Source organism: Molothrus aeneus, chromosome 3 (assembly GCF_037042795.1).
Source record: "Molothrus aeneus isolate 106 chromosome 3, BPBGC_Maene_1.0, whole genome shotgun sequence".
Taxonomy (NCBI): Eukaryota; Metazoa; Chordata; class Aves; order Passeriformes; family Icteridae; genus Molothrus; species Molothrus aeneus.
In genome coordinates this window covers 60,325,500-60,337,704 of record NC_089648.1, presented here as the reverse complement: position 1 = coordinate 60,337,704, position 12,205 = coordinate 60,325,500, and the positions used below count along the sequence as shown (strand labels likewise).

Here is a 12,205-nt window from a genome sequence, read left to right as displayed (position 1 = left end):
CATCCTGTCCTGATCTCGACCCACGAGCCTCTCGTTATACAGCCCCTCCCCTGCCCAGCTGCGGAGGGCAGTGCCAGGGCGGCTTTAGAGGGCGCCTGGCGTCCAGCCACGGTCAACGCGCCAGAAGGCGGCACGACTTGGGCAGGGGGGCCGGGAAAGGGACCCCCATGTGTGGAGGCGGGGCCCTCCCGACCGCCCGGCACCTTCCCCCACAGGGCACACGCCGGCGCCGGGCCCTTCCACTTCCCCTCAGCGCGGGCGCGGCCCGAGCCGCGCGGGGCCGCCATGGCACCGCCGCGGGGCCAGGGCGCGGCCTCCCCGCGGCATCACGCGCTCGGCCCCGCCCCTGGCCCCGCCCCCGCCGCGGCGGCGTCACACTGGCGCGTTCGGCCGCCCCGGCCCGCGCGTGACGTCGGCGCGTCCCGCGGTCCCGGCGGCGGGGCCGGAGGGAGCGGCAGGTGGCGGCGGGCGGTGCGGAGCGGAGTGGGCCCGAGCGGAGCTGAGCCGAGCGGCGCGGGCCGGCCCGGCGGGTGAGTCCCCGCGGCGCCGCGGGCGCGCCCGAGCTGGAGTGGTCGGGGGGAGACGGCGGCAGAGGTCTCGGCCACCAAAGGCCGCTCCGACAGCGCCCCCTCCACGGCCGCCTGGGGCCGAGGCGGTGCTGCCTCCCCCGGCCCCTCCGCCGCCGGCCGAGCTAGAGCGGGCGCCGCGGCCTTCCCTGAACAAAAGGCTGGCTGAGCTGGGCTGAGCCGAGCGGAGCGAGGGGCGGCCGCCCGGCGGGCAGAGCCCTGCCCGGTATTGTTTTGGCGGCGGGGCGGGTGCGGGGTGTCGCCCGGCGCCGCCCCGCCCGCGGGGTCACGTGCCGGGTGCCGGGGCCGCGGAGCCCTGTCGGGAGCCCTTCCCAAGGCCTCGCACCGAGAGGCTGGGAGGGAGAGCCGGGACCGCCGGCAAAGCCTCCCGGTCCCTCCTGCAGGGCCAGGCCCCCTTCCGCGGAGCCGTGTCCCTGCAGGAGGCGGTGTCCCGACGCCGGCGCGGAGCGAGGTGCGCGCAGAGTGCCTGACCGGGCCCGGGTTTAGGCTGGACTCGATGGCCGGAGGTCGCTTCCAACCGTATCGGTTCTGTGGTTCTGTGAGTCGGGGGTTTCGTTGTGCTGGGCAGTAAAATAGGTCAGGAGCATGAGCCGTGGCGGCGTCACGCGTGGCGGAATGCCCTGGCCGAGCCGGCGCAGCGCTCCAGTTCCCAGGGCGGTGTGCAGCGCTCCAGTGTGTGTGGCTTTACCCCTGCGGTGTCCCCGCTGTGCCCGGCCGGCCTCGGTCACTGCCGCCGGCGGCGTCAGCGGAGCGGCTCGGGCGGGCACGGGAGCACAGCGCGGAGCACCCAGACAGAAGTAGCTAAGTGTTCCTGATGGAAGTGCTTTTGTTTCTTTGTGCTTGACCGCCTCGGCTCAAGTGTTTGCTTTGCATCCCTTCGGAATGTTGAAAGGGGACGTGAAATGTGAAAGCGGGTCCCGCTTTCGGCGCGGTACGTGTTGCCGCCACTGAAAAACATTAACTGAATACGAGGGTTTTGTGCGAATAAGACGATCGGAATGGTGAAATAGTTAAACTGAAACTGTGGGGGATTTTAATCTTAGTACAGCTTTTCAGTGATATGCCTGAGAAACGCTGTAGGTTTTGTTACTGGTGTGTAATATGCAGTTATGTATTAGCAATTACAAGGAGGTGTAGGGAGCAGAGCTTTAAAACGTTTTGCCTCTGTCAGGTTTGTAATACTAAAATTCTGATCCTTCTTCCTTTGTTAGCTGCTGCCTCTGGACGGTGGGCTACTCAAAAATAGATTCTGAAGCATCTCTAGACACGCGGTACCAAAAATTACAGCGTGAAATAGTATTGAAGACATGCTGAAATCTGAATCTTCATTTACTAATTTTGAGTAAATCTTAAATATTGAACGTTTTTGCAAGAACTTGCTTTATAGCCTTGTGTGTTTAATAGTGTAGTTTCTTTCCAAGTCTGATGAAGTGCCAGTTGTTTAAATTGCTATAATACAAAATCTGTGGTGAGTGAAAAAAAAAGTTCTTGTTTCCTTCAAAATATATTGCATCAATTTAGATGTAATTGAATTGTCATTTATTTAAAGAGCTGGAACTGCAGTATTTTTATAGCCTATTGAGTAGTGAGCCCCTGGAAAAGTCTTCATATTGAAATTGATTTTTTTTCCTCTCTTCTGTGCATGTTAATCAAGTCTTTATATATACATGAAGAGATGTTCCTGTACTTATTTGAGTTTCTGAAGCATTGGTAACTTAAGATGAACCGGTTTCTGCTTCATTGTTGCACACTTTTGCTTTTGAGTGAGAAATTAACATTTTTCTTAGTTAAATAGATTGAAACAGGATATATGCTCAAAATTCAAGGTCAGTGCTCCAGTTGTTGCATAGGGAACAACCTCATTTTCAATACATGTAGAATTTTAATACTGAAATGGCTGACTGTTCTGCACATGACTATTCTTCTATGATTCAATTCCAAGTGTAGATACAAATATTGGAGTTTACTAATATGCAGTAGCCAGTGATAAGGAACGATGGGCAACCTGAAGCCTCATCACAACTGGCAATTCCTGAGAATATTCCAGGTTTAAGAAACAGGTAGAAAAAAGTAGGCAAGCACAGGAAACAGTGAAGTTATTTATCTGTTGTGCTATCTAGTACCAGGGACAGTTTTAAACATATCTGATGAGACTCAGTACCTTGAGCTGGTAGTGTATTGACACTAGCAGACCATCAGACAGGAGAGTGATTTTTTTTTTATTAAATAAAACAGCTGCCTTCTTTCTTCCTACACTGTCTGGTTTATGGTTGCTTGTGGGGAAGGACAAAATTCCGGGGATCATTTTCCCCTCCTACCCACCAATGGAGTTAAAAGTTGGGGAGCTTGATGGAAAAAAAATCCAAGTATTTAATTACAGAAGTGTATTTATTCTTGTGAAAGAATACTGTTACTCTGCTGAGTTTTCAAGGGAGGAAATGATGAATTTGTGATAGCTATTTTAAAATAATCTGTATGGAGTTGCAATATTCCTAGATTTCTATTATTTGAAGTAGGACTCAATAGTAGGCTGATGTTTGTTGAATTCACCAGTGTTGCACTTGTGTGTTTTTAGAAAGCTAAGATTTTACTTACAGAGAAAGCTTAAGACTATGGGTAACTCTTCGTCAATATATAGGAGCTGGCTTCCTAAATATGTATGCTTCTGATTTTAGTTTCAGTGGGTTGGTTAGTTGTTAGTTGGGGTGAGGGTTTGTAATTGTTGATTTTTTTTTTTCCTGAAGGAATAAGGGTGGAAAAACTGTGCTGGGGCTGATAATTTACTGGGTCTCATAATTTAATGAGCACAGTTGGCTGAACTGACTAGAAATGGTTTCATTCTATCTATCTTGACCTACTAAAAGCTTAATATTGTTCTTAAGGAGACCCTGAAGTCATTTTGGGAGATAGGTCTGGTGGGAAGTCCACCACTTCAAATTCTTAAAGCGTGGAAGAAGTGGACATGACTCCTCCCAGTAAACATCCTGAGAGACTTTCAAGGGGACAAAGAGAACAGTTCCATGCTGGCTGAGCCTCAGTTTGGATGGGGATGGTCCTGACCAGTGACACTGTCCTTCTGTCTGTTTCATCTTCAAAGTTTCAAAACCAGTATGTGGTAGGATGCAGGCGTTTAGGAAGGGATTGCTGCAGATAGCATAACTCCTCATAGTACAGGAAAAAGAGAAAATGAATTGCTAAGTATAGAACATAGCCCTTACCCAGGTGACTTCAAAGAAGGAGTCATCATCCAAGAAGGGGCGTGTGTGTAACCACAAGTGTTTGTCAGTCCATTTAGTAGAATTTTCAATACTGGCTTATTAAATAAGTAGCAATGACATGAAATAGAGAGGTTATTTGATGTCAGTGTGTGAACTAGTTCTTTTCAAGACCTTTGCTGCAGTTGGAAGGTTGCCTTATCGCAATCCTGTAATTATGCCTTCCTTGGATTCTTCTAGGTATAATTACATATCTTGAATATGTGTATGCATTTTTATTTACTAAGAAATCTCTGAGAACTGACCCAGCCTTTTTCTGCCATCTCCACATAGCATTTGGTTTTATGATGTGCTACCTCTAGTAGTGCATTAGGAGAGGGAGTAGATAAAAGGCTTCAGGTGATACCTATTGAAGTAACAGAAAGCCAGCTCCAAGATGAAGGACTGAATACCACACCCAGAGCATCAAGCTTGTTGCAGCTGTCTCTTTGATCATAGAAAATATAGTATCTTGTCTCAGTGGATTAGTAGAGCCACAATTCTAACACGATTGCTGCGCTTGGTTTCAGAGTGATGTGTGAAGAAAGGAAATCTGCTAGAACTATGAGGGGAGAAAAGGTGTGGATAGGCTTGTTAATTTTTGCATTTTTCCTTTGGAGCTCATTCTAAAAATAGCTGTACAAAATGTTACATGGAGCTCAGCTATAAAGAAAATAACATATTTGAGTAATGCTTCATGCACTGAAGTCATCTGAACACTCTGATATTAATGATAAATATTCGATCATTTGATAAAGGGCTATAGCACAGAACACTGTAGTGCTCCATCTTCTTTCAGGGACTTATCACTTCCTGACTTAATACTTGACTCTTACATGTCTGCTCTGCACTGTATTTATGCTGAAATGATTCTTTCCTTGAACAAATTGAAATCAAAGAGGTGACATTCTCAGGTCTACTTCAAATCATTCCTATATATAATGTTCTGCAGCAACTGGAAACTGTAGTTGAAGATGTTTGACAATCATCCAGAAAGCTACAGACCAAAAGGAAGAGGTGATTCTGTAGCTCATCAGTCTTTTTACAGAAGATTCACTGAAGGTGGTTCTCCTAGGTCAAGACTTTCATGATTAGGTTGTGAGAATGCAAGAGTGATGGTCTCTCTTCCCCTTCTGAGTTTGCAGATTCCTGCTGTAGGAACTTTTAAGGTATTTGTTAGGCACTTAGTGGCACTTAGTAATTATTAGGTTTGTGTGAAGTGACTTTGCTCAGATTCTGGTTGGTGGCATTCACCAAATATATTGCTACTGACATCATCTGCTAGCCTGAAGAGGGGTATATTACCTCTGAGGTGTGGAGGCTGAGTTGCATCCTTGTCCTCTTTTTTAGAATCTCTTTCCATTGTTGAACCTTGGAGCCCATCAGGACATTTTAAAGAAATAGAGGAAGGTCCTAATTAATTTTTGTTGTTTATTTACCTTGGTAGGTATCAAATATAGTTCATAGAGTTTGTTTATAAGCTGGTATGAGCTTGGATGAGGACAATAAATTGTATGAGGACATACAATTGTAGGTTTATAAAGAAGAAAGTGCTGAATGTTCTGAGGTTCATTCATTAATGATGCAATGATCTCTGTAAAAGAGGATGAGGATTCAAAGCTCTGAGCCTTGAAATTCGAAGAGGCAAATTTCTGATTGAAATATGGGGAAGACTTGGGGGAAATCAGCTGTTCGTGCGCACTGCTTTTCCTCAAGCATCTGATACTAGTCTATGTCAGGATAACACACAGAGCTAGATGGTCCTGTGGGATGGTATCAAACAGATAGTTTTATAAAAAGCTTTAGGAAGCCATTGTGACTTTCTAAATTTCCTAAATATAAGGGATCATTTATTAGAGGTTAAATTTGCATAAACATAACATGCTCCAAACTTTGGTCTTTTACTCCTTTTTTGAGGTCACTGTTTGGAAATGAGCAATTAACTTACTGTTGTAAAAAATAATTTCCTTTTATAATGCTTAAAAAATGATGATTTTTTTTGAAACAGACATCAAAATAAAAACTGTGGATCAAAATTGATGGTTACAAAAAATTAAACAGAAGTCCGGTGATAGTTTTATTGAAAATAAAATACATCAAGTAAATAAAAGCATTGTAATTTCCTTTTTGTAACAGAACCATGGCATTGTACTTTGCTTGCTCGTACCTCTGGACAACATTGTAATGGTGGTATTATTTGCTTTCTATTAGTTTGCAGAGAAGCTGAAACGCTGTAGTGTACCACTGAGTGGGACAAGTCAGGAATGAGCCAGCCTTGGGAAGGAGGACCTGCCATCCTAGCTGGAGACGTCTGAAGAGAGGACATTTCAGTCTTCATGCTTCAGTAGAAATTACTAAGAAAAAGTAAGCTGTTGTTTTGTTAATGAACTTAAACATGTCAGCTCCTTGATGGACTGCTTAGTTGCAGTTATAATTTGACCTGGAATTTGAAGTGATTTTGTGGGAATTTACATTTTCTTCCATTAGAGTCCAAGAAGGCCTGGGGTCTTTTCATGTAATTGTTACACATCACCTCTTCCATACTTCATGTATTGATGAAGGACCCATAGCTTAGAAATTACCTGTATTATTAAATATTACCAATAAAAACCACAAGAGTAAGATTTTGGCCTAATTCCATACTGTCTCCATCGGTTTTAGGCTGTACTTGTTAAAATGCAGAGTTCAGGTTCTTTTTGGTCCCTTTTTTATACCTGAATTGAGGATCTAAATACTTAAAATAAAATTATTTTTAGAATTATTCCTTGTATTTAGTTAATTCTTAGTCAAGTAGTCAGTAGTCAAGAATATGAATTTCTGTGATGCCAGGAGTGTTTTAAAGGGAACCCAATCCTCCCAAAAATAGAGCTTTCTTATTTGATAACAGTTCTGATATAAAGCCTGTTTTGATTGAACCTTGTTACAAAATATTACTTCTAATTTCAGGAAAAACACTGTGTGGTCAGTTTTTGTTTAATTCTTAGTACCATGAAGTTGCAGTGGAAGTGCTTCCACAGCCATAACATAGCAGAATAGCAGTCCAAGATGTTTGTCCTCGGTTCTGAAGGATTACCTCTTCAGTAAAAACCTACATGTACGTCCTCCTACCAGCTTATAAACAAACTCCATGACCTAGATTTGGTATTAAGAAGGTAAATAAAAAAAAAAAAAACCCACAAAAAAAACCAGCATCATCAGCATCATGCATTAAAAACAAAAAGTGAGACAGAATCTATGTAGCTGATATAAATCTTCAAGTGCATAATTGTCCTGCATTCTGAGCACATGCAACTGCAGTTGTGCTTATCGTATCAGAGTTTTATGTTCCTGCATAGCACTTTTAGAGATAAGGGTTTGCTCCTCCAGCTCTATTCATTTTATACATAACATTTTCCTTAGAGTCATTAAAAATCAAATAAGAATTTCAAGAAAAAGCATTTACTCCTTTTCATATCCTGCAGTATTATCTTGATCTAGTAAGGGACCCCAAAGATCCCTCAAATTAATGGGTGACCTATTGAGCACAGTTCAAATGTTAGCATTTTTTGCCTTCAGTAAACGGGTGAGAACTTTTAATCCTTCTTTTAGTTTACCTCAGGGTAAACTCTTTAGTTTCGCTCATGGTATCACAATTTGGTTTGTCAAAGTGCATTGCCTTTTTGATCCCTTTATTGCATTTTAATCACCTCCAAAATCTTAATTATGATAGGTGACTTGTGTAGAAGTTACTTACCTACAGGTTGTTTTAATCTTTTCTTTCACTCTGAAAAGGATAATTTTATAAAGCATATTCAGGGAGAAGCATCCTTTTGTAAAACTGTAGCATGGAAGTCAAAAGCTCTGCTGCTGTGCTTTTTTGCATTCTACTATCTCATTGTGGGGGCATTTGAAAATTAAGATCCTTTCCCTCAGCCATGGTTAGCAAAAATCAATCAATAAATGGATTTCTCTTTCAGCTCTTCTGTTGCGAAATGATGGTTGGGTTGTGTTTGTGGTATTCTGAAATCTCAACAGACTTTGTTCTCCCGTTTTCTGATAAGTTTCTTGGTATAAACCCCAACATTGGCTATAAAAATCTGTCGTAAAATACGTCCTCAGAAGTGTGCGGCTTCCAAAAAGCAACTTGTTCACAACATTGTTAAAATGGATCTCACAGATGTGTGCTGTGCAGTAAAACCACAGTTGCCAGCTGGTAGGTAATGCCGTGTGTGTATCTGGCATGCTGATTTAAGAACTCTTAGGCAGATTGGTCATTAATCTCAGAAAAAGAAATTCAGATATGAAACTGAAACGTAGATGGATACAATTTTGTGCTGCTTCAGGAAAAAGTACTTGAGCTGTAGAGCTTTTAAAATAATTATTTGATAAAAAAGGATTAAAGAGGCATTGGTCTTTGAAGAGGAAATTTTTGTGATAGAAGGAGACGGCATACAGAAAAATGTTTTAAGTAAATAGCACATGATACATTATTGTAAAGATAAATATAGATACTGAGGCATAGGTTTTTGTTTAATCCCAGCATATATCAGTGGAAGCTTTTACAGTAATACTAGGCATTTTCTCTTGAGGCTACACATTTTGTTAGAAATGTGTATAACATTAGAACCGGCTGTCCAGGGAGCCTGTGGTATTTCCATCCTTGCAGATTTCAAAAAAACCAGCTAGACAAAGCCACAGCTGGTCTCATCTAGTATTGGTGTTGGTGCCATGTGGAGCAGGAGACTGGACTAGGTGACTCTAAAGGTCCCTTTTGGCCCACATGCTTGTGGTAATTTTGCATTAACTATTCCTAGCTGCCCATACAACAAAGACTACTTTCACTGAAAGGCTGTTTTGTTGAATATCAGTCTTGAAGTTTCTTGGGGATTTTAAATAAAAAAGGCACCTTTTTAGGCCCCATTCCCCAAAGCCTGTTCTCCTCCCTCATTTGGTATCTGGTATTTGGTTTTGATTGTTAATAAATAAAAGAAAAATTACCATGAAACAGACCGTGAAAGATTGCCATGGCAAAAATGTAGTTGAGAAGGCATTTGCATATTTAGGCTAGAATTTTTCAACTACTTAAATCCTACATGATGCCAAAGTGATGCAGTTTTGCATTCCCTATTCTCTTACAGTTACAAAATCATCTTTAGTAACAGAAATAAGATATGGCCAGAAAAATTAAAGGCAATTACTTCACAAGCCAGTCAAATCAGAGTTGTGTGTCTTTAATACACTGCTGCTTCTGCTGGTCTGCAGTGATTCCTTTTCAGAGGTACTTGTATATCAGGGAGTTCACTTGATGTTTAAGGAAAAGGAGTCCAAGGTATCTTCTGAAAAGGCCACCTCAGTTTTCAAATCTGGTTCTTTCTGCATCCCTGTGGTTGCTCTGAGCTCAGTTTGAGGGTAGTGTACCATGGTGGAAGGGGACTGAGAAACAGAGTGGGGGAACTCTTCAGCTGGGTGCTGCTGTCAGGCTTATTTTCTATTGTGTAAACCTAGTCTGAGATACTGTTCAGGGAGTCCCTTAATCAAACAGATGATCACCTATAGTCTGAAGAGAGATTGTTTAAGTTCAGTTTGCAGCTATGTCACCTCTTGAGGAAAGATCCAAAATTTCTTTAAATTTCCTGAGGAGGTACCAAAGTAACTGGTTGGCTTATGGTCCATTAATCAACTCTACTTCAGGGAGTGAACAGAGGGAATTCCAAAGTTTGTTTTCTGACTTGGTATGTTAACATGCTGCAAATTAAACAGATAAAAGGTTGGTAATCAGCAAAAGAAATCTCAGTGTAGTCCATCATCTCAGGAAACAGTAACTTATCTTAATTTGAAGTAAACATCTCATTGTGTGGATTGTTGAGTGAAATGTGATGCGAGGTGCTAGTTTAAGTTGACATAATAAACTGATTTAAATTTCTTTGATCCTCTGCAGGATGGCTGGCTGTGGCGAAATAGATCATTCGATCAACATGCTTCCCACAAACAGGAAGACAAATGAGTCATGTACCAATGCAGCACCTTCCCTGCAAGTCCCTGAATGTGCTATCTGTCTGCAAACGTGTGTCCATCCAGTAAGTCTGCCCTGTAAACATGTTTTCTGCTATCTGTGTGTTAAGGGCGCTTCTTGGCTTGGGAAACGATGCGCACTCTGCCGGCAAGAGATTCCTGAGGATTTCCTTGACAAGCCAACCTTATTGTCACCTGAAGAACTCAAAGCAGCAAGCAGAGGCAATGGAGAATATGCTTGGTACTATGAAGGTAGAAATGGCTGGTGGCAGTACGATGAACGTACCAGCAGAGAGCTGGAAGATGCCTTTTCCAAGGGTAAAAAGAGCACTGAAATGCTAATTGCTGGTTTTTTATACGTGGCAGACCTTGAGAACATGGTTCAGTATAGGAGAAATGAGCATGGACGTCGCAGAAAAATAAAACGGGACATAATAGATATACCAAAGAAGGGAGTGGCTGGGCTGAGGCTGGACTGTGACACCAACACTGTCAACCTGGCACGAGAGAGCTCCGCTGACGGTGCGGACAGCACAATGACTCCAGGGGCTGCAGCTGTGCAGCCTCTAGCATCCATTTCTGTGAGGCCCCTACCAGCACTAGATGGTCAGCTCGTGAGCCCTTCGACGCCGTCACCTGATGCAAGCAATTCTCTAGAGAACTCTTTTGCCCAGTTGCAAATAAATGGAGACAGTATGGCTGAAAGGAGTCACAGGGGAGAGGGAGAAGAAGACCACGAATCATCATCTTCTGGTAGGGTGCCAGCCCCCGACACCTCTGTGGAGGAGACCGAATCGGATGCCAGCAGTGACAGCGAGGATGTGTCTGCCCACCTTCAGCAACACCTGTCCTCTGGTCAGCAGAGACACTTGAGTGCTGGTGCAAGCCAGGCAGGAGCAGACAGACCAGGGGCAGGGGGTGGGGTGGCAAACACAAGTGTAAGATCTAGAAGGCCAGATGGACAGTGCACAGTCACTGAAGTTTAAATCTAGAGCCATGCGAAAAAAAATACTCAGTTGTAATTTTCTGTAAATTTTCTGTCCACATTGGCATTGCACTCAAACCTAGCAGCGTGTTTGGTGGGAGGGTGGGGTGAAGGGGAGAAAACAGATTTGGCCTGTTTTAACTTAAGTCTCTTAACATGTCTCAGCTGGAAGACTCTTTAACTCTAGGAAACTGGGTTGTCCTGTTAATGGTTTGAAAGCTGTTTAGCAATGCCCAGTTTTCTTGAAAATGTCTTGTGTTTATTTTGTAGCATTTTCCCCTTGAAGATACCCTATCCCTTTTTGGCCAATGTATATCTACTGTACAACTTGAATTGTCTTCATTATCTGACTGTTGCATTAAGTGTCTTACTACTTTCTGCATGGATTGATGTATGAAAAGAACACTAAAGCTATGTGGAATCAGGCAAGGTGTTGGGTGTGAGCAGGATGCTTAATTTAACATGAGAAAATAGATGTGAGTTTGGAGTTAAAATGTGTTTTTACTAGACAAGAGCAATCATTTACCTTCTTTCAATGGAAATGTAAAAATGCTGTTAACTTGTGTTGGAAATCCTTACCTTTACACTCTCCATGGCTTTTTCACTGGCTTTGCCATCTAGTCCTTGTGGTTTTGTTTATTGAGATCTTTCTTGATCTGTCTTGTTTTGTTACAGAATTTATAATTTAATAAAACTACATTTTATCAGTAACAATCTCAGATAAGTTTCCAGTTTAATTGAACTTCACTGAAGGAATTTCAAAGAAAATGATCGTAAAACAGCTTCCCAAGTTTACCACAGGGGAGGACTAGTTCTGAGTGGCATCCTGACATCCTTCCATCCCTGACTGGCTGTCTCTCAAACACAACGGCCGTAGGCGTCTCATCTTTTACTGAACAATCTTCAGTTGCAAGCTTAGTTCTCACACAGACATCTGAAGAGCTGATTAACTCACTTGACTGCTGATGGCAGGCAGAATTATTTTAACAGCAGAAATGTTCATAAAAGAGGGTAAGTTATCAAGTTGACCCTATAACAAAGGACAGGGATATTACAGCTGTTTTTCTGTTCATAGAAAAACTATGGTGGCAGCACAGAAATTGTAGTTTTGTGCTTGTATTAGCAGTGTAGGAGCTGCATTTCAACAGACTTCTGAATGTTAGAAGCCAGATCTTGAGAAACACAGCTTGTCTTTTATCTCTCTGGCAGTTCTTTAACATTTTTTTTTCAGACTGAGAAACAGCATTAGCAGATTCTGGACTTCATTTTAAAATAAAGCTAATTAAACTCCAATTCTTAGTATCTGTATCTCAGAATAGAAAGGGACAGTAGTTGATACATAGGTACTACTGATCTTAAGACAGAAGTTGCTTTAAGGAAACAATGAT

The 12,205-nt window shown here is 42.9% G+C and overlaps 1 protein-coding gene across 4 annotated transcripts; it reads left to right on the top strand.

Annotated features, from left to right (window-relative positions):
* The first annotated feature begins 417 nt into the window (after positions 1-417).
* Positions 418-11,531, top strand: RNF146 (ring finger protein 146). Of its 4 annotated transcripts, none has more exons than XM_066547046.1 (3): positions 418-530; positions 6,053-6,205; positions 9,759-11,531. In XM_066547046.1, the coding sequence occupies exon 3, from the start codon at positions 9,760-9,762 to the stop codon at positions 10,816-10,818; it is 1,059 nt and encodes a 352-aa protein (XP_066403143.1). In that variant the 5' UTR covers positions 418-530; positions 6,053-6,205; position 9,759; the 3' UTR covers positions 10,819-11,531. The 4 variants fall into 4 exon arrangements, with proteins under 4 accessions (XP_066403143.1, XP_066403145.1, XP_066403144.1 ...); XM_066547048.1 differs by lacking the exon at positions 418-530 and adding an exon at positions 933-1,038; XM_066547047.1 differs by lacking the exon at positions 418-530 and adding an exon at positions 1,001-1,125.
* Positions 11,532-12,205: the final 674 nt, after the last annotated feature.

Excerpts from the sequence above, each read along its gene's own strand:
- RNF146 (XM_066547046.1), top strand. The coding sequence starts at position 9,760 with ATGGCTGGCTGTGGCGAAATAGATCATTCGATCAACATGCTTCCCACA.